This window comes from Hippoglossus hippoglossus, chromosome 1, assembly GCF_009819705.1.
Source record: "Hippoglossus hippoglossus isolate fHipHip1 chromosome 1, fHipHip1.pri, whole genome shotgun sequence".
NCBI lineage: Eukaryota > Metazoa > Chordata > Actinopteri > Pleuronectiformes > Pleuronectidae > Hippoglossus > Hippoglossus hippoglossus.
The window spans coordinates 25,860,101-25,879,772 of NC_047151.1; the positions used below are offsets into that span (position 1 = coordinate 25,860,101).

Below are 19,672 nucleotides of genomic sequence, written 5' to 3' on the forward strand. Positions count from 1 at the left end.
GTTTTAGGAAGCAGGAAGTTTTAGTTTCAGTGACCAGTCTGTTAAAACTACATTACTGACTGGTACTCTTCACTGTGCATCAACAACCCTTAAAGAAATACTACTACTTCTGTGAAATGTTGGGATCATGACTTAATCAAGGTTACAACAAAATGTTCTGTAGCGCTATTGATTATCCTGCATGATACAAAATACCCACGTTTCCGACACACAGTGGAGATTCTAAAGTCTATTGGGGCCCCAAGCAAAGATTCCCAGGGGGCCCCTCAAACAGCGTTCGTCACATTATGTTATAAATTATCTTACATCAACGAAAGGTACGAAGTGTAAACAGTTGTTTCATTTCAAATGTTTTCACTTACATCAGTACATTTTCTAAAAAACTAAAACAAGAACATTCCAAACCTTCTAATTTTCTGAATATAAATATAAACAACCTTAAAAAACATCAATGAATAAACGCTGTAAATGTAACGCTAGCTTAAATTTAAGTGTATCTCCCATTAGCCAATGCTAATGACAGCATTCAGTTAAACTGTTATACTTAATTATCTGCCTCACTTACCACGGTCGTGCTTTCTCCAGCGAGATATTTTACACACCATCTTAGAAATTAATAAAATCTTATAAACGGTTGGCGAAGGTTAACATTACAGGCTGGTTTACCAGATCAGAAATCTCCTAGCTAAAAATGTTAACTAATCTCTAGGCCGATGATAGCTAATAATAGTTATATTACTTCTTTCTCTAACATTAGATTCAAATAAAGAACTTTTAAAATAAACTGTTTATGTTCATATTTACTTGGGTAACAACAGATCTCGCGTTACAGGAAGCTAACGTACGGTTCTTTGAAAAAGAGAAAAATACTCACCCAGCATGAAGTGACTTGTTGATGCCTGTTTTCAGCGACTGCTAACTTTAACCATGTTGGCTAATGGTCGTCTCTAAATGTCACTGAAGTCAAAGGCACAGAAAAAAGATGCAAGTCGAGTAGTTCTTCTTACACATTTACTAGCTGGATGCAGCTACGCTAGCTAAAGAGCTAAATCTTTTCTTGCTAAGATGGGACTTTTGTGAAGTCATGCTAGCAACCCTGTAGGCTAAAGCTAGCTAAGCTTAACTACTTGCTTCCTAAACAATTAATTTGTTTTAAGGAATTTCGGCTTCTGTTTTAAAACAATTCTCATTTGGGTATCAGCCATTAAGTTACAGAAAGCTAACGGCTAAAAAATCTGACATCAAAGGATTTTTCTGTGGTGAAGCCTTATGCTATTGACTGAAGCTAATAGGCTAACATTTTTGTGTTTTGAATTATTTGTGGTGACTAATGTCAAGCTAAATGTGTCTATACTTCTACATTTCATTTGCATTTACACTATATTTTTGATTTATACAACGCATGTATATATATATATATCTCTAATGAAATATTTGTTACGTCATCTCTTCTGGCTTCATTCTTACCAAATATTTTTTACAGCACCAGAATTAATAAATATGTTTTTATACTGCACCAAACTGTTGAATAGTTTTTTACAGCACCAGTGTTTAATATTGTTGTTTAACTTGTTTGCATTAAAATAAACTTCAGATTAATAGACAACGGATTGTACCTTTAAATAAAGTCAAGTCAGTTTTCTTCTTTTACTTTTTTAATGGCCACAGTGATTAATGAATCAAACATACAGGGGCAGAAAGACGCAGAATGAATTAAACTACAAACCACATGGATTAAAGAAACAAATCAGTCATGGATACATCATCTGTAAATATGAATATATTTTTATTATCATACCAGTATACACTTCAGTAATTAATCCACATACAAAAAACATAGGAATTAATTTGTTGCCTCAAGTTAAAGTTCTGCAGGTTGCATTGAGTCGTCTCATTCTTTGTCTTTCAACTCAGTTGATAATTCAAGTCTAGTCTCCAGTCCCATCATAGTAGTTAAATATTTAAAATATGTTGCTGTGAACTTAGATACCCTGTTCAAAGTCAGTATGAATAAATTATAAAGGCATGAAAAAGAATTGTGGACATATGAAATGGTTTAAATTTGGGTCCCAGACACATAAAGCAGCACTTTTTAATATTGCCCACATCATCTAAGTGCTTTATTATACACACCATATCACCTCATGGAGAATGTGAAGGAAGAATGTGACAAGTGTTTTAGTTTAAACACAACCAATCAGAAATGGATTAGAACCTGTTCAGACTCTTTGAGGCCAAACACTGCGAAGATCATAAAACCACAGTTAGCGGACATGTGGTACATCCTGTCTGATTTGGTTGATACCACTTCCTCATACGTTGAGCCTGTATTCACATACTTCCGGAAGGCCAACTCTACACTCTGCCCTTCACTGCTTCGTGCACAAACAGAAAACTTGATAAACCCCGATAATGATAAGGTCAGTGATAAGGTCACATGATGCTACATAACTTGCTGTTTATTACGCAATGTGAAGTCAGTTGTTTCCTCCATTAGATTTCAGTATTTGTATCATACCAATGGCTTCGTGCCTTGACCAGTTACTCTCATCCTCTCCTGATATGCACCATCTCTTCTGCCCTCGTGGTCCCGTCTTCTCAGCCTCCATCTCCCTGCGATTTTCTCATGCGGTCATTTATCCAGGAGCAGATTGGCCAGGGATCGGAGGATATCTCTCTTCTCATATAGATACATCTGAGTTTCCCACAGCATGTCCACCAGGACCGCGTCACTCACCTCATCCAGCATCACCTCCTGTGACAGCTGGGGGCTCAATCTGCACAAATTAACACAGGGGTTTGTAAAGAGTTACTTTCGGGTTCACAGACATTAATATGAAACTGCAAATGAGCCAAACACTGAGGATAATAGGAGTTATGCATAGCTCTGTATACTAATGTCCATAGAAATGGTTTACAGTATATAATGTAATGAAATGTAACTCATATTCAAACCAGGAATCAAAGCAGACAAGAGGATTTCTGAATCCCAGATAGATTTTCTGAAATTACTGCATTAACAAGCTTCCAGAGGACTGACACACTCACATTTGACAATTACTACGCTTACATGAACACCAATATTCCAGCTACTGAATTTAATCAGATATTATTTTGATAGATAAATATGTAGTAGAAAACTCCAATAGGATGTTATAAAGCAATTAAGAAGTAAACATGTCTACATGAGGATCGCAATACTTCAAATGTCTTGATTTTTGCTTATTCCGAGTATCAGTAAGGTTAAGATAATCAGAAAATGCTGTTTACATGGCAGTGTCTTATTCAGCCTATTGTCTTAATCGGATCAATATCAGAATATTGGTCATTGTCAGCTATAGCAGCTAAATGTTTACCCTTTGTCAACCAGAAACCTGCGGTCTGTTACACGTCTTTATTATTTAAAACACTGTATAGGAAGCATCAGAGTATAAGAGAGAATGAAAAGTGCGCCACAGAGAAGGTGGTGTGATAAAGATGTTTTGATGGAATAAACGAACGAGGGCAGAGAGCAGAGTTAGTGGTGAAAAAGAACCAAAGCACAGCAAGTTCATTTTCAGCAAACCTGTGATAGATGGTGTCGATCATCTCACACCAGGCTCTGGCTCTGTCCACGGCACAACCATCAGAGTCTGTGCACTGTTCAGTCAGAGAGAGAGAGACAATTAAAAGGCTACAAAGATGTGAAAAACACAACTCTGACTCATGGGACAGTAGAAATCAATGGTTAAGAGTCCAACAGGCTTTTTATTTAACTACAAAACAAAGAGTTGGAGACTGAAGCAGCGGCCGTAGCTCAACTCACACAGTCCACCAGCATCTTGCCCAGCTCCTTGGCTCCTACAAAGCTCTTGGCCAGCTCCAGAGGATTGGAGGGTCGGAACACATCCACAGAGCTCACCACCACCTGAGGGGGTTTACCTGCAGACACACGGGAGCACGTTTATGATGCAAGTATTCACTGATCTAAATTTATTATCACTGTACTATGAAGATTTCTGTGCAACTAGGTAGAACTGTTGCATGTTTACACTGAACCAAACACGCTGAGATATTGCGCCTCAGTGAGGGATTTTAGACAACATGACAACAACGATGCCTACACCCCCCAGTCCAACTTAGTACCTTTTATATAGACTGGTCAGGAGGAATAAGGGCTATAGTATGAGATAGACATGCCATTCATGCTCCTGCCAGCACAAAGTGGTTGTTGACACTTTCAGATTAAGAAAGTGATCTTGACTTTTGAATTTAGTTCAGACGGAGCATGAAATATATTATTAGTTGTGATGAGACACAATGAAGTGGCCTACCTGTCCCAAGGGAGACGACTATACCCAACTTCTTGATTTCCTCCCTGTGGCCCTGAGAGGCAGGAGTGTTAAGATGAGTTAGAAAGTGAGGGAACAGATAGATGAATGACATAATGAGACAAATATACTTAACAAATCCACGTGGGTTAGCGATTGAATGAGCAATTAATGGATGGGAGCAATACAAATATGAAGCTGCTGTCAATGTGCCTACCTCCGCTTTGACGGCTTTGTTGTACTGATGGATTTCTGACATGGCGTCCAGTGTCGGGTTATTGGCCAGCAGCCCTCCATCCAGAAAGCGGCCCATTGGTCGGAAGTAGGTGGGAGCAGCACCGCTGGAGCGGGCAGCTCGCCACACGAGTTGTTCTGATGTAAAGACAAGAATATGAGAATGAGCCGAAAAGGCAGTTTTTAGACTCCAAACTTCAGAGAAAGATGCTTAACGACTTAATGGTTCATTTTTCAAACTGCTCGACAATAAACAAACACATTGATCGATGGTGAGAAGGACAAAGAGCTGAAACGTATTTCTTTGCTGCTGTGCCTCATAAGTACGTATGTTTAAATATTAACATATTTCAATTTAGGAGTTAATAAAACTTAAATTTAAAGACAGAATTAAACTGTTTGTGAAGCTGTTCCTTGCAGATGCTCGTCGTCTCTCATTCACACCCACACACCTTCATCTGTCACCTTCCTACGCTTTCTGGGCGGCTCCTCTGTGTATCCTACTATCAACACATCCTCATCCTCCCATCCTGCAACAACAACACGGCAACAAGTGCACTTGTTCTTGGACACAGTGACACACAAACTCACATGGAGGGATTTGCATTCACGCAGAGCTTTTTCTTTGTTTTTACTATTGAGATTTAAAGTCACTAAAGGTAAGATTTGTCGCCATCCAGTGGTAGTTTTAATGCACTCCATTATTCTGCACTGGTCTAAGGCCAACGCACACAAGTGGTAATTCTGGATTACCTTGTGGGATGGTGATTGGTTGGAATGTGGCAGTGGTGGCGTATGGGGGCTCTCTGCGGACGGAGGGAGGGTTGTAGTTCCTGAAGATGTGCAGCTCGCCTGGATGTCTGTCTGCCAGGACACTGGTCACCATCACCCTGTACACAAACAAGTGAGAGGGAAGAGAAAAGAGTAACTGTCAGAGAGGAGACAGATAAAGTGCCGCCAGCCGCAGAAGACAATTTACATCAATACATTTTTTACTTTCCTCAGTGGTTTCAGATGTAGACTCTGTAAAGCTTGGCTGCAGTATTGATCATAAACCCCACCTCCTCCATGTTAGCGGATGGGACATGGACCACACTATAAAGTCATCATTTTTCTCCGAAGATGGTGTCTGTCGTTTTATGTAGCTCTAAGTACACTGATCTATTTTATTATTTTTCTTTTCAGTTTGGTTTTAATTTGTTATTTGACGCCAGAAAAACCGTGCGAATCATCATGATTGACAGCTGAGACGGTCTCACGATTGGTCGAGAGATCACTAGTGCTCAAGCTCTGGCTCCAGATCACATCAAAATCACAAGATGGCAGCACATTTATCCGGGATATTTTGGCCTCATCTTTGTACAGTGGCAGGAAGCATCTTTATTTACAGTCTGTGGTTTCAGAACAGAGTCGGTTTCACCCAAAATCAGCTCAAACATTCAAAGGCACAGTAAAACAAAAAATTGCATTTCAAGATGGTTGATTAAATTTCTCCAAGCAGCAGAAACTAAGAAGAAACACAGATCCCCACAAGAAAGAAACGCAGCCTTCTTCATGGAACTAATTGGCTGAACACTGAATCTTTAAGGAAAGTTTTTACGAGTATTGGTTTCATTTTTGCGTATTTTCCTGTGGTGCAGTAGTGGTACTTTACACAATCATGTAGCTAACACTGGAGCATTTTATTACTTAGCCTGTGAGAGCCTTTTCGCTGCCACTTTAAGTTTTTTTGACTAATGTGTAGTGAGCCCATTCATAAGAACAGTTACCTCGGGTATTGGACGTCTGTCATCTTGGTGTTCTCCCCAAACTCTTTTTTCAGGAAGTCCTCCAGCGGTGCAGATTCATAAGGTCGTGACCCCTTAAATACCTGCTCCTTCATCCGAAAGTACAAGCAGCGCAGGTACTCCATAGACTTACCTACATGTAAAAGAACCGCCATTATTGTTTTGATGCAGTTTTATACAAACAATGTGGAGTGGAAAGGGAAAAACACAAACCGTGGACTATAGCGAGGGCCAGGATGCCCCCGGTGCTCGTGCCAGCGACCCAGTCAAAGAGCTCTCTGGTTGATCGACCGGCCTCTTTCTCCAGAGCGATCAACATCTGGATCAACACGAGACCCTTGATACCTCCACCATCCAGACACAGCAGACTGTCCATCCTGCAGCAGAGGAGAACAAAATGACTTCTTTACACCCGAGAGCTTTGTCGTCTCCAAATCTGCAACATTAATATAAAAAGATCGGTAGAAACTTTAAGGTTTTTTAATACTTGGTATTGGAAGTAGAAGTAAATCAGAAAAAATAAACAAGGACTTCTCTTTATCTTAATAAAAACTACAATCCTCAACATCTCACAATGTTAAATATGGATTCACCCTCAGTCTACGCCCAGATTCCAAATGATCAAATATAAATCAGAGATAAGTCTACCCTCATTTCAGAAAATTACTTCCCATCACCTTTGGATAAAATGTGGACAATACTCACTTCTTTTTCACCATTCTGCGACCGTCCACTTCAGACGGGCCTCTGCTCATCGCACTGATTGTTGCCCCCACATGCATGATGTCCTCAAACCCTGTCAGCCAATCACAACAGCTATTGGTGGTGATGACAATACAATGGGCCAGTAATTAATTGGTAAATCATGGAAGACTAAAGGGGGAACTGGGTTTTCTACAAGCCACATGGGAGTTTTACTACGAATATCTATTTAGTTAAATACTATTTAAGATTTCGTATAATAAATGTTGCTTTATTTGTGAGTTATGCAAATTGGGTTAAGTTAGAAAGAATGTAAGAAATAGTTGAACTATACTAGAATTCTTATCATTTTAATATCAGCGTAACTTCCTCTCAGAGTATGATCCACATAAAAACATTTGGGAGTAGGGCAGCGGGTGCGTGCTGATAAATAAAAGTAAAAAATCTAAATAATATCACATCTTGTGACTAATGTTTTAATCTGGCTAAAGTTGTAATTTATTAACTCCGCCAAGGAGGTGATCTTTTGTCCCGGTCCTTTTGATTTGTTTATCAGGATGACTCAACTCAATCATAACTCATGGATCTTTTTGAGGGGACTGTTGGGTTATCCGTTCTGTACCATCAAATTGTATTTTATAGATTGATGAAGATTCTACACTAAGTTAAACTGGATGAGAACAATCAGCTGAACTGTAAAATATACAATGAATATAAAAATAATGTAAAAAGGCTTCACAGTAGATACAGCTCCTCCCTGACCAGCGGAGCCGTGAGCTAAATGTGAGGAACAGGTGGTTTTACCTATGGTTTGAGACTTGGCCTTGAAGGTGACGGGGGGAGGGCTGCCAGGGGAGGGAGGGTGGCAACGCTGGACCCCTACACTACACAGCATGTCCAGCAGTATCTTTCTATTAGGACCTATCATGTTAACACAAACACACAGACACACACGCAAGCAAGTCAATATGTTAAATCAGGCAAACCCCACAAAAAGCAGAAAGAGAGAAAAGAGAGAGAGAGAGAGAGAGAGAGAGAGAGAGAGAGAGAGAGAGAGAGGGAGAGAGAGAGAGAGAGAGAGAGAGAGAGAGAGAGAATGAGCAGGCTGTTAGCAAACTTCATCATCATCATGCATTTTCAAAATCAATAACATCAGGTGGAGGTTTCATACAGAATCATATCAATGTGTAAACAACAAATGTGCTCCTGCAATAATCTCAAAATAAACAGTCAATGTCAATTATGATTATACAGTTAACTCATTATTGTAATTACATTAAACAATTAAGTTCAACCTTTGTGCTTTTATGTCTTTAGACCTGTTTCTTGTCCTGTAGCATGAGATATAAATTCTGCACGTGAGAATCAACAATCTTCATCACACTACATGGCAGAACAATGTCTGTATTGCACCTGTAAAGATTAAAGTTATACATTACATACAATCATTTCCATGCAGAGATTGTGTTATCAACAGCAGAACATGTGCTTTCAAATAAAACCTCATGAAATCAAACCCAGGCAGTCAGACGAGGCTCAGTAAGTTTCATCACAGCATTTCACTGTCAAAACTCAGACTTCCTTTCTGTTCTCTTTCTTTCTCACAGAATCGTTCATTCGTCTCCCTCTCAGTTCGAAGCCCTCGTCCCCGTCCCTCCGGCCTCGTTTACCTTTGCTGGTGCGTGCAGCGATCAGTCCGGGGGTTTCTCCCAGGTCGTTGTGGATCTCCACATCGGCACCGAACACCATCAGAGCTTTGATCAGCTCCATGTGGTCCATCTACAACCAGAGGAAGTGGATATGCGTCATTCGTCTTTTCAGAACAGTCTGTGGTTTTCACCCGGTGAGATGTATCCTGTGTACAAACCTTGAGACAAAGGCCTTGTCTAAACTACTGCAGACAACAAACACTCAAACGAGCTTGCTGGGCCAGTAGGTGGAGAAAAAGTCTATGATCAACAATCCACCAAACACCAGAGAAGAATAATGTGTTCCAAGTCAAATTGGGCAAGTCAAGCTCCGGTCAATGTTTGAAATGTGGAGCTGTGCTGCTACATTTAGCTGCACACTTGTAACTGGACCAAGAACTGCTAACAAAACTACTGAAACTGGTAAACAGCTGCCATTGTTGTTGTTGTTTCTGGTGTCTGCTCATTACACAAAGCAACAGTCGGCACGTGTGAAGTAAACTGTGACATCATCGTTTCCAAAATGCTTTGTTTTGTTTTCACACACGAATAAACAGAAACCAGGTTCTGCAAAAATTTGTACGATTGGAAGGTGTTTGTAAAAATCTCTATATTAGTGAGTTAAAATGCCGTTTGCATTTAGATGAGAGGCCCAAACACAGAGGAACAATGTTCGTTCAGCAAAATATCAGCATTAGCATGGACAACATTCTCGGCTGGCCCCTCAAACAGAGTTCGTCAACATTATGTTATAATTCTTACAGCAACGAAAGATAGGAAGTGTAAAAAACATTTTAACATCAAATTAAGTTCATTTTTCAAAAAAAATAAAACAAAGAACATTAAAACCTTCTAATTTTCAAAATATAAATATAAACAACAATAAAAAATGTCAACGAATAAACGCTTTAAATCATCAGTGTTTGACTTTGTAAATTAGCAGGATTACACAAAAACAACTGAACTGACAACCATGACATTTTGTGGAGGGGTGGGACGTGGCCAAAGGAAGAATGCACACAGGAAGTTTCCCACAAACTTAACTCAATACGTATATGGTTAATTCCAAGTGACAGCAAACAAGCACACAACTGCAGCTGAAACTGAGGTCTGACTGACTGCGTGGATGGTAAAAACTTTAGGGATGATAGTGCAAGCACATGGCAAATAGTGCTGCAAATTGCACGACACAAAACGATACAATGCAGCAATGTGGCAAAACACCAATCTAGAGATTCCATGTTATAACAATAAGAGAAGCTTAAAAGTGGTTTGGTTGATGATGAAAATGTGGTGGAACAAACTACAATCTGGTGGCCGCCACCGTCTGGATAATTAACTGGAAACGCTGCTTTGACATATTACATAATACTTATTAGCTTTGGTGGAGGTATGGACTGTCAGAGCAACATTCTAGTTTCAAATTAGTTTAATGTTAGCAACAGCTAAGAAACTTGTTAAAAGGCAATGGGAGATGGAACTCTAGGTTTATTATGTTACATCCAAAACACTCCCATGATTATTAAGAGACTATTGCTGCTCACAAATGAAACTTGTGAGTTTGTGGTTATGACATCATGTACATGGTGTTTAAGTTTTGAGAACATTGCTGCAAGGCAAAGCTTTACTGACGTTACTGTCAGTGTCTAGAAGCCACAGTTACACAATCTAGAACGTTAGCAGGCGAGTCACATAAAAGAGGAAATGCAAAGAGCTCTTTTTATGAGGAAGCGATTTCTTACAAGTTGAGATCTGACAAACAGTCTCACACAGACAAACAGACCATTCTGACTTCAGTCTTTCATTTTCTCTGTGATAGATTTTTACCGTTTAAAGTTTTGATTTTTGATGAGCTTTCATAAAAAGTCATACTTTCTGTTGAGAAGCTGAAGACAACACTGGCCATGTTGTCGGCAGGAGCTGAATGTGTGTTCATGGGTTTGTTCCTGTACATCTCAGGTATGAATGAGTTTATTTCTACAATACTAACTGTGAATCATAACTGAACCGTAAGAAATTTTAATGTTTATCAGCATATTAGTCAATTGTAGATTGAAGAACTATAAAAATGCTTTTCTGTTAAAGGGGTTGGAGCAAACAGCATCTGTACCTTAAAAGGTTCATCAGTGGATCTACACTGCTCAGCTCAACTTCCCAAATCAAGAATGAAATGGTTCACTGTTTGCTGGGAGGACAACAAGAAGGTTCAAGATCAGATCTTTGCAGATGGAAAACGTGTGAACATATCTGAAGAGAGCAACTTCACTATTACGATCAATGATCTGAGAGAGAGTGATAAAAACACTTACTGTTGTAGTGACGTGAATGACAAACAAAATAAATGCCGGGGGGGAGAAATTCAGCTCCTTGTTGCAGGTACAGTGGTTCAGTTATTTATTATTAATTTATTACTGTAAAAATAACATCAGTGCATTAATTCTTGTTTTATTCAACATCCTCTCAGACCTGCAGGTGAAGGTGTTTCCTGCCACAGCAGAAAAGACAGTGTCCCTGATGTGCAGCAGCAGTTGTCCTCTGACTGAAAGCCCTGTGGTCTATATCTGGTACAAGAACACAGAGTTTCTCTATCAGGACTCGTCTCCTTGGTACCAGGAGCTAATCAGCAGCGAGGAATCAGTCACATACTCCTGTGCTCTCAAAGGCTACGAGCATCTCAGAGCCCCTGAAGTCTCAGTGGGTGAGTGACAACATGTGGCTCCATATCCTGGTGCCTTGAATTGTAAAGCTTGTGAAACACTGTTCACCACAGAAAGTCGTTTTTCTTTTGTCCAGCTTCTCTCACATCAGCCTGCTTCACTGTGACCTATGCTAAAGGCAGAATGTGCTCAAATCAGCAGAGACCAGAAGATGAGCCGTGCTCCATCACATATCCCAGAGGTGAAGTTTCACAAATAATTACACACAAACACACTCCCAACCCCATACGTCTAAATCCTTTAAATAATGTTCTCACAATTTAAAAGATCTACAGCGTTTCACCAGAGATCGTTAGTTACCTTACACGTTGAAGCCCGGTCATACTGAGGTCCTGGTTAGGGACCATGAGATATGAGTTCTGGTTGGGTTAAGGTTCGGCATGAATTGGTCGTGAATGGAAACGTGTGTGTGTGTGTCTGTGTACAAATTAACTAAAGAAAGCATGGATGGATTTTCACTCATCATTATGTGGCAGGGATTATCCAGTAACTGTTTGGTCACTCAAGTTATTCGCCCATCTCGATTAACATGGCAGAGATGAAGTGGTGAGAAGCAGTTTGTTTTTTTATTCTCTCCCAACAGAAGTACAAGTACATGTTCAAAAGACTAAAGTCAGGGGGCATTTCAAACTGGCCTGTAACACCAGCTGTCCACAGACTGAAGCTCAAACCATCACATGGTACAGAAACAGACGATTGGAGCAGGAACCACAATCAGTTCCCAGCTCCTCTCCTGACTCTTACTCCTGTGCTGTAGAGCACTTGTTCTCAGATGAAGTTTGTGAGTATGAGCTCGTTTGTGCTCTGTTATAATTCATAAACGATTTGAGTCAAGAGCCTGTAAATGGGAGAAAGATAAACTGTTTGATGATTTGTTTAAAATCTCTGTTTCAGGTATTCAGGATAAATACTGCTCCAGAGTGAATTATGTCAACAGGAGGATCTGTGCTCTGCAAGGTTCCTCAGTGAACATCTCTAGTGAATACTCGGATCCGAAGAACAATCAGTCGATGTCTAAATTGTGGTATAAGAATAGGAGAAGTGATATGGCAGCTGGTGAAGAGCTGATAACGAATACAGATCGTATTAAGTTTCATGGAGTGATGAACCGCCACATCCTGACTATCAATAAACTGAACAAGAATGACTCAGCAGAATACATATTCAGAATAGGAAGTGATGCAGGGAGATGGTCGGCTGTTCCTGGGGTGACTTTGGTCGTCACAGGTAGGTACAGTATTTAGATTAAATACCTGCATACTTTCTATAGAGAGTTACTATCGATAATAATAAGGCAACTAATTCAACAAACTAATTCCATTTACCCTTCTTGGTTATTTGGGTTGTTTTAGAAGACACTTGTTCAGGAACGTCTTTATCAACTGACCAATCTCATCTTTCAGATCTGAAAGTGAAGTTTAGTCCTTCTGCGGAGGTGACCGAGGGACAGAGAGTCACGCTGACCTGCAGAACCAGTTGTCCTCTGACGGACAACATGAACTACATTTGGTACTTGAACAATCAACCTCTGAATCTGACCAAAACACAAAGCAAGTACCTGGTTCTAGACCCCGTCAGCAGTGAACATGCAGGAAACTACTCCTGCAAGGTTAAAATGCTCCAAAAGAGCTCTCTTCAAAAGATGCTCACTGTCCACAGAAGAAGAAAATGGACTCAACCAGTCATAAGAATCGTTGTTCTTCTCCTGGTTGTAATACCCACCTCCATCTTCTTGTGGATTAGGTGAGCATCACTGTGCTCTGCTTCAAAGCAATGACTTTCACATTCTCTTTCACACTAACCTGGCTTCACCTCTTCATTTCACTCTCTAGAAGAAAGATGACTTCCATCCAGTCTCCTAGAACTGAAACCTCCTTCAACTTGGAGGAGGTAAAGCAGAGAATTTTAACAGTTTCTTCCATTAGACAAACGTCCTCATCTATTCAGAGAGTTCAACCGAGTCCAAACAGCAGCTTCAACCATTGTTCTAATGAAACAGAGATGCATTGTCCCATATGTTCCATGAATGTTTTATTTAACAATACTGTACATAAATCACGTTTTATTTTCTCAGTACAATTCAGTTTTGAATTTTATATACATCAAGAGTCATTCCAGGCAAATGCAGCTATATTGAACCCTCACATTCATTTGACCTCCATTTGGAATCTGTTAATTTCATTAAGAGAATTTTAAATACACAGAAATATTTAATAAAAATGTTTCTCTTGTCTCTTCATCAGATAAGCCCTGGTCAAGTGTACGAGAACATCTCGGCTCAACCAATAGAGGAGGATGATATTCTCTAAAGCAGCGTTCAATTCCCCAACAACAGAGATGCTCTCTACTCACAAATCCAGTCACATCAGCCCCAAGAAGAAGAGCAAAGCCCCTATGCTGTTGTCAGGTTTACACCCGAAACAACACCCGAGTAAACACAGTCTATAAATGCATTTCTATTTCCACTTTCAGGCAAACTGGCCTGTTAGTGGACCTCTAAATTTAGTACATCGCTATAAACAAAGGCCTATTTTTTTATCTGATATTTCCCCCTCCATTAAAAATAGAAATCTCCTTCGACACGAATTTTGTTTTCCTTAATATCTCTGATGGTATCTCTGTCACGACGAGAGCAACAAGACTACAAACACTCAAACAAGCATGCTGGGCCAGTAGGTGGCGATAAAGTCGAGGATCAACAATCCACCAAACAAGGACTTTTTCCGTTTTGTAAAATATCAGCATTAGCATGGACAAGGTGATGTATGGAACATGATAACTGTTCCTGTCATTATCTCTGCATTGCACTTACTGTACGTTGAGGGGCATCAGTTTGCTGTGCAGCTTCCTGTGATGCACATCTCCAGCTTCTTGATGCCTCAACAGCACATTTGAGAGCCCTGACAAACAGTCACCGCCTGTTTTAGGAAGCAGGAAGTTTTAGTTTCAGTGACCAGTCTGTTAAAACTACATTACTGACTGGTACTCTTCACTGTGCATCAACAACCCTTAAAGAAATACTACTACTTCTGTGAAATGTTGGGATCATGACTTAATCAAGGTTACAACAAAATGTTCTGTAGCGCTATTGATTATCCTGCATGATACAAAATACCCACGTTTCCGACACACAGTGGAGATTCTAAAGTCTATTGGGGCCCCAAGCAAAGATTCCCAGGGGGCCCCTCAAACAGCGTTCGTCACATTATGTTATAAATTATCTTACATCAACGAAAGGTACGAAGTGTAAACAGTTGTTTCATTTCAAATGTTTTCACTTACATCAGTACATTTTCTAAAAAACTAAAACAAGAACATTCCAAACCTTCTAATTTTCTGAATATAAATATAAACAACCTTAAAAAACATCAATGAATAAACGCTGTAAATGTAACGCTAGCTTAAATTTAGCCAATGCTAATGACAGCATTCAGTTAAACTGTTATACTTAATTATCTGCCTCACTTACCACGGTCGTGCTTTCTCCAGCGAGATATTTTACACACCATCTTAGAAATTAATAAAATCTTATAAACGGTTGGCGAAGGTTAACATTACAGGCTGGTTTACCAGATCAGAAATCTCCTAGCTAAAATGTTAACTAATCTCTAGGCCGATGATAGCTAATAATAGTTATATTACTTCTTTCTCTAACATTAGATTCAAATAAAGAACTTTTAAAATAAACTGTTTATGTTCATATTTACTTGGGTAACAACAGATCTCGCGTTACAGGAAGCTAACGTACGGTTCTTTGAAAAAGAGAAAAATACTCACCCAGCATGAAGTGACTTGTTGATGCCTGTTTTCAGCGACTGCTAACTTTAACCATGTTGGCTAATGGTCGTCTCTAAATGTCACTGAAGTCAAAGGCACAGAAAAAAGATGCAAGTCGAGTAGTTCTTCTTACACATTTACTAGCTGGATGCAGCTACGCTAGCTAAAGAGCTAAATCCTTTCTTGCTAAGATGGGACTTTTGTGAAGTCATGCTAGCAACCCCGTAGGCTAAAGCTAGCTAAGCTTAACTACTTGCTTCCTAAATAATTAATTTGTTTTAAGGAATTTCGGCTTCTGTTTTAAAACAATTCTCATTTGGGTATCAGCCGTTAAGTTACAGAAAGCTAACGGCTAAAAAATCTGACATCAAAGGATTTTTCTGTGATGAAGCCTTATGCTATTGACTGAAGCTAATAGGCTAACATTTTTGTGTTTTTAATTATTTGTGGTGACTAATGTCAAGCTAAATGTGTCTATACTTCTACATTTCATTTGCATTTACACTATATTTTTGATTTATACAACGCATGTATATATATATATATCTCTAATGAAATATTTGTTATGTCATCTCTTCTGGCTTCATTCTTACCAAATATTTTTTACAGCACCAGAATTAATAAATATGTTTTTATACTGCACCAAACTGTTAAATAGTTTTTTACAGCATCAGTGTTTAATATTGTTGTATAACTTGTTTGCATTAAAATAAACTTCAGATAAATAGACAACGGATTGTACCTTTAAATAAAGTCAAGTCAGTTTTCTTCTTTTACTTTTTTAATGGCCACAGTGATTAATGAATCAAACATACAGGGGCAGAAAGACGCAGAATGAATTAAACTACAAACCACATGGATTAAAGAAACAAATCAGTCATGGATACATCATCTGTAAATATTAATATATTTTTATTATCATACCAGTATACACTTCAGTAATTAATCCACATACAAAAAACATAGGAATTAATTTGTTGCCTCAAGTTAAAGTTCTGCAGGTTGCATTGAGTCGTCTCATTCTTTGTCTTTCAACTCAGTTGATAATTCAAGTCTAGTCTCCAGTCCCATTATAGTAGTTCAATATTTAAAATATGTTGCTGTGAAGTTAGATACCCTGTTCAAAGTCAGTATGAATAAATTATAAAGGCATGAAAAAGAATTGTGGACATATGAAATGGTTTAAATTTGGGTCCCAGACACATAAGGCAGCACTTTTTAATATTGCCCACATCATCGAAGTGCTTCATTATACACACCATATCACCTCATGGAGAATGTGAAGGAAGAATGTGACAAGTGTTTTAGTTTAAACACAACCAATCAGAAATGGATTAGAACCTGTTCAGACTCTATTTGAGGCCAAACACTGCGAAGATCATAAAACCACAGTTAGCGGACATGTGGTACATCCTGTCTGATTTGGTTGATACCACTTCCTCATACGTTGAGCCTGTATTCACATACTTCCAGAAGGCCAACTCTACACTCTGCCCTTCACTGCTTCGTGCACAAACAGAAAACTTGATAAACCACGATAATGATAAGGTCAGTGATAAGGTCACATGATGCTACATAACTTGCTGTTTATTACGCAATGTGAAGTCAGTTGTTTCCTCCATTAGATTTCAGTATTTGTATCATACCAATGGCTTCGTGCCTTGACCAGTTACTCTCATCCTCTCCTGATATGCACCATCTCTTCTGCCCTCGTGGTCCCGTCTTCTCAGCCTCCATCTCCCTGCGATTTTCTCATGCGGTCATTTATCCAGGAGCAGATTGGCCAGGGATCGGAGGATATCTCTCTTCTCATATAGATACATCTGAGTTTCCCACAGCATGTCCACCAGGATCGCGTCACTCACCTCATCCAGCATCACCTCCTGTGACAGCTGGGGGCTCAATCTGCACAAATTAACACAGGGGTTTGTAAAGAGTTACTTTCGGGTTCACAGACATTAATATGAAACTGCAAATGAGCCAAACACTGAGGATAATAGGAGTTATGCATAGCTCTGTATACTAATGTCCATAGAAATGGTTTACAGTATATGATGTAATGAAATGTAACTCATATTCAAACCAGGAATCAAAGCAGACAAGAGGATTTCTGATCCCAGATAGATTTTCTGAAATTATTGCATTAACAAGCTTCCAGAGGACTGACACACTCACATTTGACAATTACTACGCTTACATGAACACCAATATTCCAGCTACTGAATTTAATCAGATATTATTTTGATAGATAAATATGTAGTAGAAAACTCCAATAGGATGTTATAAAGCAATTAAGAAGTAAACATGTCTACATGAGGATCGCAATACTTCAAATGTCTTGATTTTTGCTTATTCCGAGTATCAGTAAGGTTAAGATAATCAGAAAATGCTGTTTACATGGCAGTGTCTTATTCAGCCTATTGTCTTAATCGGATCAATATCAGAATATTGGTCATTGTCAGCTATAGCAGCTAAATGTTTACCCTTTGTCAACCAGAAACCTGCGGTCAGTTACACGTCTTTATTATTTAAAACACTGTATAGGAAGCATCAGAGTATAAGAGAGAATGAAAAGTGCGCCACAGAGAAGGTGGTGTGATAAAGATGTTTTGATGGAATAAACGAACGAGGGCAGAGAGCAGAGTTAGTGGTGAAAAAGAACCAAAGCACAGCAAGTTCATTTTCAGCAAACCTGTGATAGATGGTGTCGATCATCTCACACCAGGCTCTGGCTCTGTCCACGGCACAACCATCAGAGTCTGTGCACTGTTCAGTCAGAGAGAGAGAGACAATTAAAAGGCTACAAAGATGTGAAAAACACAACTCTGACTCATGGGACAGTAGAAATCAATGGTTAAGAGTCCAACAGGCTTTTTATTTAACTACAAAACAAAGAGTTGGAGACTGAAGCAGCGGCCGTAGCTCAACTCACACAGTCCACCAGCATCTTGCCCAGCTCCTTGGCTCCTACAAAGCTCTTGGCCAGCTCCAGAGGATTGGAGGGTCGGAACACATCCACAGAGCTCACCACCACCTGAGGGGGTTTACCTGCAGACACACGGGAGCACGTTTATGATGCAAGTATTCACTGATCTAAATTTATTATCACTGTACTATGAAGATTTCTGTGCAACTAGGTAGAACTGTTGCATGTTTACACTGAACCAAACACGCTGAGATATTGCGCCTCAGTGAGGGATTTTAGACAACATGACAACAACGATGCCTACACCCCCCAGTCCAACTTAGTACCTTTTATATAGACTGGTCAGGAGGAATAAGGGCTATAGTATGAGATAGACATGCCATTCATGCTCCTGCCAGCACAAAGTGGTTGTTGACACTTTCAGATTAAGAAAGTGATCTTGACTTTTGAATTTAGTTCAGACGGAGCATGAAATATATTATTAGTTGTGATGAGACACAATGAAGTGGCCTACCTGTCCCAAGGGAGACGACTATACCCAACTTCTTGATTTCCTCCCTGTGGCCCTGAGAGGCAGGAGTGTTAAGATGAGTTAGAAAGTGAGGGAACAGATAGATGAATGACATAATGAGACAAATATACTTAACAAATCCACGTGGGTTAGCGATTGAATGAGCAATTAATGGATGGGAGCAATACAAATATGAAGCTGCTGTCAATGTGCCTACCTCCGCTTTGACGGCTTTGTTGTACTGATGGATTTCTGACATGGCGTCCAGTGTCGGGTTATTGGCCAGCAGCCCTCCATCCAGAAAGCGGCCCATTGGTCGGAAGTAGGTGGGAGCAGCACCGCTGGAGCGGGCAGCTCGCCACACGAGTTGTTCTGATGTAAAGACAAGAATATGAGAATGAGCCGAAAAGGCAGTTTTTAGACTCCAAACTTCAGAGAAAGATGCTTAACGACTTAATGGTTCATTTTTCAAACTGCTCGACAATAAACAAACACATTGATCGATGGTGAGAAGGACAAAGAGCTGAAACGTATTTCTTTGCTGCTGTGCCTCATAAGTACGTATGTTTAAACATTAACATATTTCAATTTAGGAGTTAATAAAACTTAAATTTAAAGACAGAATTAAACTGTTTGTGAAGCTGTTCCTTGCAGATGCTCGTCGTCTCTCATTCACACCCACACACCTTCATCTGTCACCTTCCTACGCTTTCTGGGCGGCTCCTCTGTGTATCCTACTATCAACACATCCTCATCCTCCCATCCTGCAACAACAACACGGCAACAAGTGCACTTGTTCTTGGACACAGTGACACACAAACTCACATGGAGGGATTTGCATTCACGCAGAGCTTTTTCTTTGTTTTTACTATTGAGATTTAAAGTCACCAAAGGTAAGATTTGTCGCCATCCAGTGGTAGTTTTACTGCACTCCATTATTCTGCACTGGTCTAAGGCCAACGCACACAAGTGGTAATTCTGGATTACCTTGTGGGATGGTGATTGGTTGGAATGTGGCAG

At 39.6% G+C, this 19,672-nt stretch overlaps 2 protein-coding genes across 2 annotated transcripts; one reads left to right on the forward strand and one right to left on the reverse strand.

Annotated features, from left to right (window-relative positions):
* Positions 1-2,458: 2,458 nt before the first annotated feature.
* LOC117761906 (85/88 kDa calcium-independent phospholipase A2-like) lies at positions 2,459-8,819 on the reverse strand. Its single transcript, XM_034586242.1, has 11 exons — positions 8,704-8,819; positions 7,838-7,954; positions 7,037-7,127; positions 6,545-6,708; positions 6,314-6,464; positions 5,298-5,434; positions 4,528-4,682; positions 4,314-4,365; positions 3,806-3,921; positions 3,566-3,639; positions 2,459-2,777 (listed from the first exon to the last, which is right to left on the reverse strand). Exons 1-11 carry the CDS (start codon positions 8,810-8,812, stop codon positions 2,633-2,635), a joined length of 1,311 nt encoding a protein of 436 aa, XP_034442133.1. The 5' UTR covers positions 8,813-8,819; the 3' UTR covers positions 2,459-2,632.
* Positions 8,820-11,967: 3,148 nt separating this feature from the next.
* LOC117764765 lies at positions 11,968-13,747 on the forward strand. The gene is made up of 6 exons (XM_034590869.1): positions 11,968-11,984; positions 12,086-12,219; positions 12,333-12,665; positions 12,842-13,181; positions 13,271-13,328; positions 13,682-13,747. Exons 1-6 carry the CDS (start codon positions 11,968-11,970, stop codon positions 13,745-13,747), a joined length of 948 nt encoding a protein of 315 aa, XP_034446760.1.
* Positions 13,748-19,672: the final 5,925 nt, after the last annotated feature.

What these genes read in the sequence shown, in the direction of transcription:
- LOC117761906 (XM_034586242.1), bottom strand. Translation starts at nt 8,812, where the DNA reads ATGGACCACATGGAGCTGATCAAAGCTCTGATGGTGTTCGGTGCCGAT. An exon ending in CGCTGCACGCACCAGCAAAG is followed by an intron (nt 7,955 to 8,703) that starts GTAAACGAGGCC and finishes TTAACATGATAG; the next exon opens with GTCCTAATAGAAAGATACTG. An exon ending in CGCAGAATGGTGAAAAAGAA is followed by an intron (nt 6,709 to 7,036) that starts GTGAGTATTGTC and finishes CCTCTGCTGCAG; the next exon opens with GATGGACAGTCTGCTGTGTC.
- LOC117764765 (XM_034590869.1), top strand. An exon ending in CTTGTTCTCAGATGAAGTTT is followed by an intron (nt 12,220 to 12,332) that starts GTGAGTATGAGC and finishes TCTCTGTTTCAG; the next exon opens with GTATTCAGGATAAATACTGC. An exon ending in TCCATCTTCTTGTGGATTAG is followed by an intron (nt 13,182 to 13,270) that starts GTGAGCATCACT and finishes TTCACTCTCTAG; the next exon opens with AAGAAAGATGACTTCCATCC.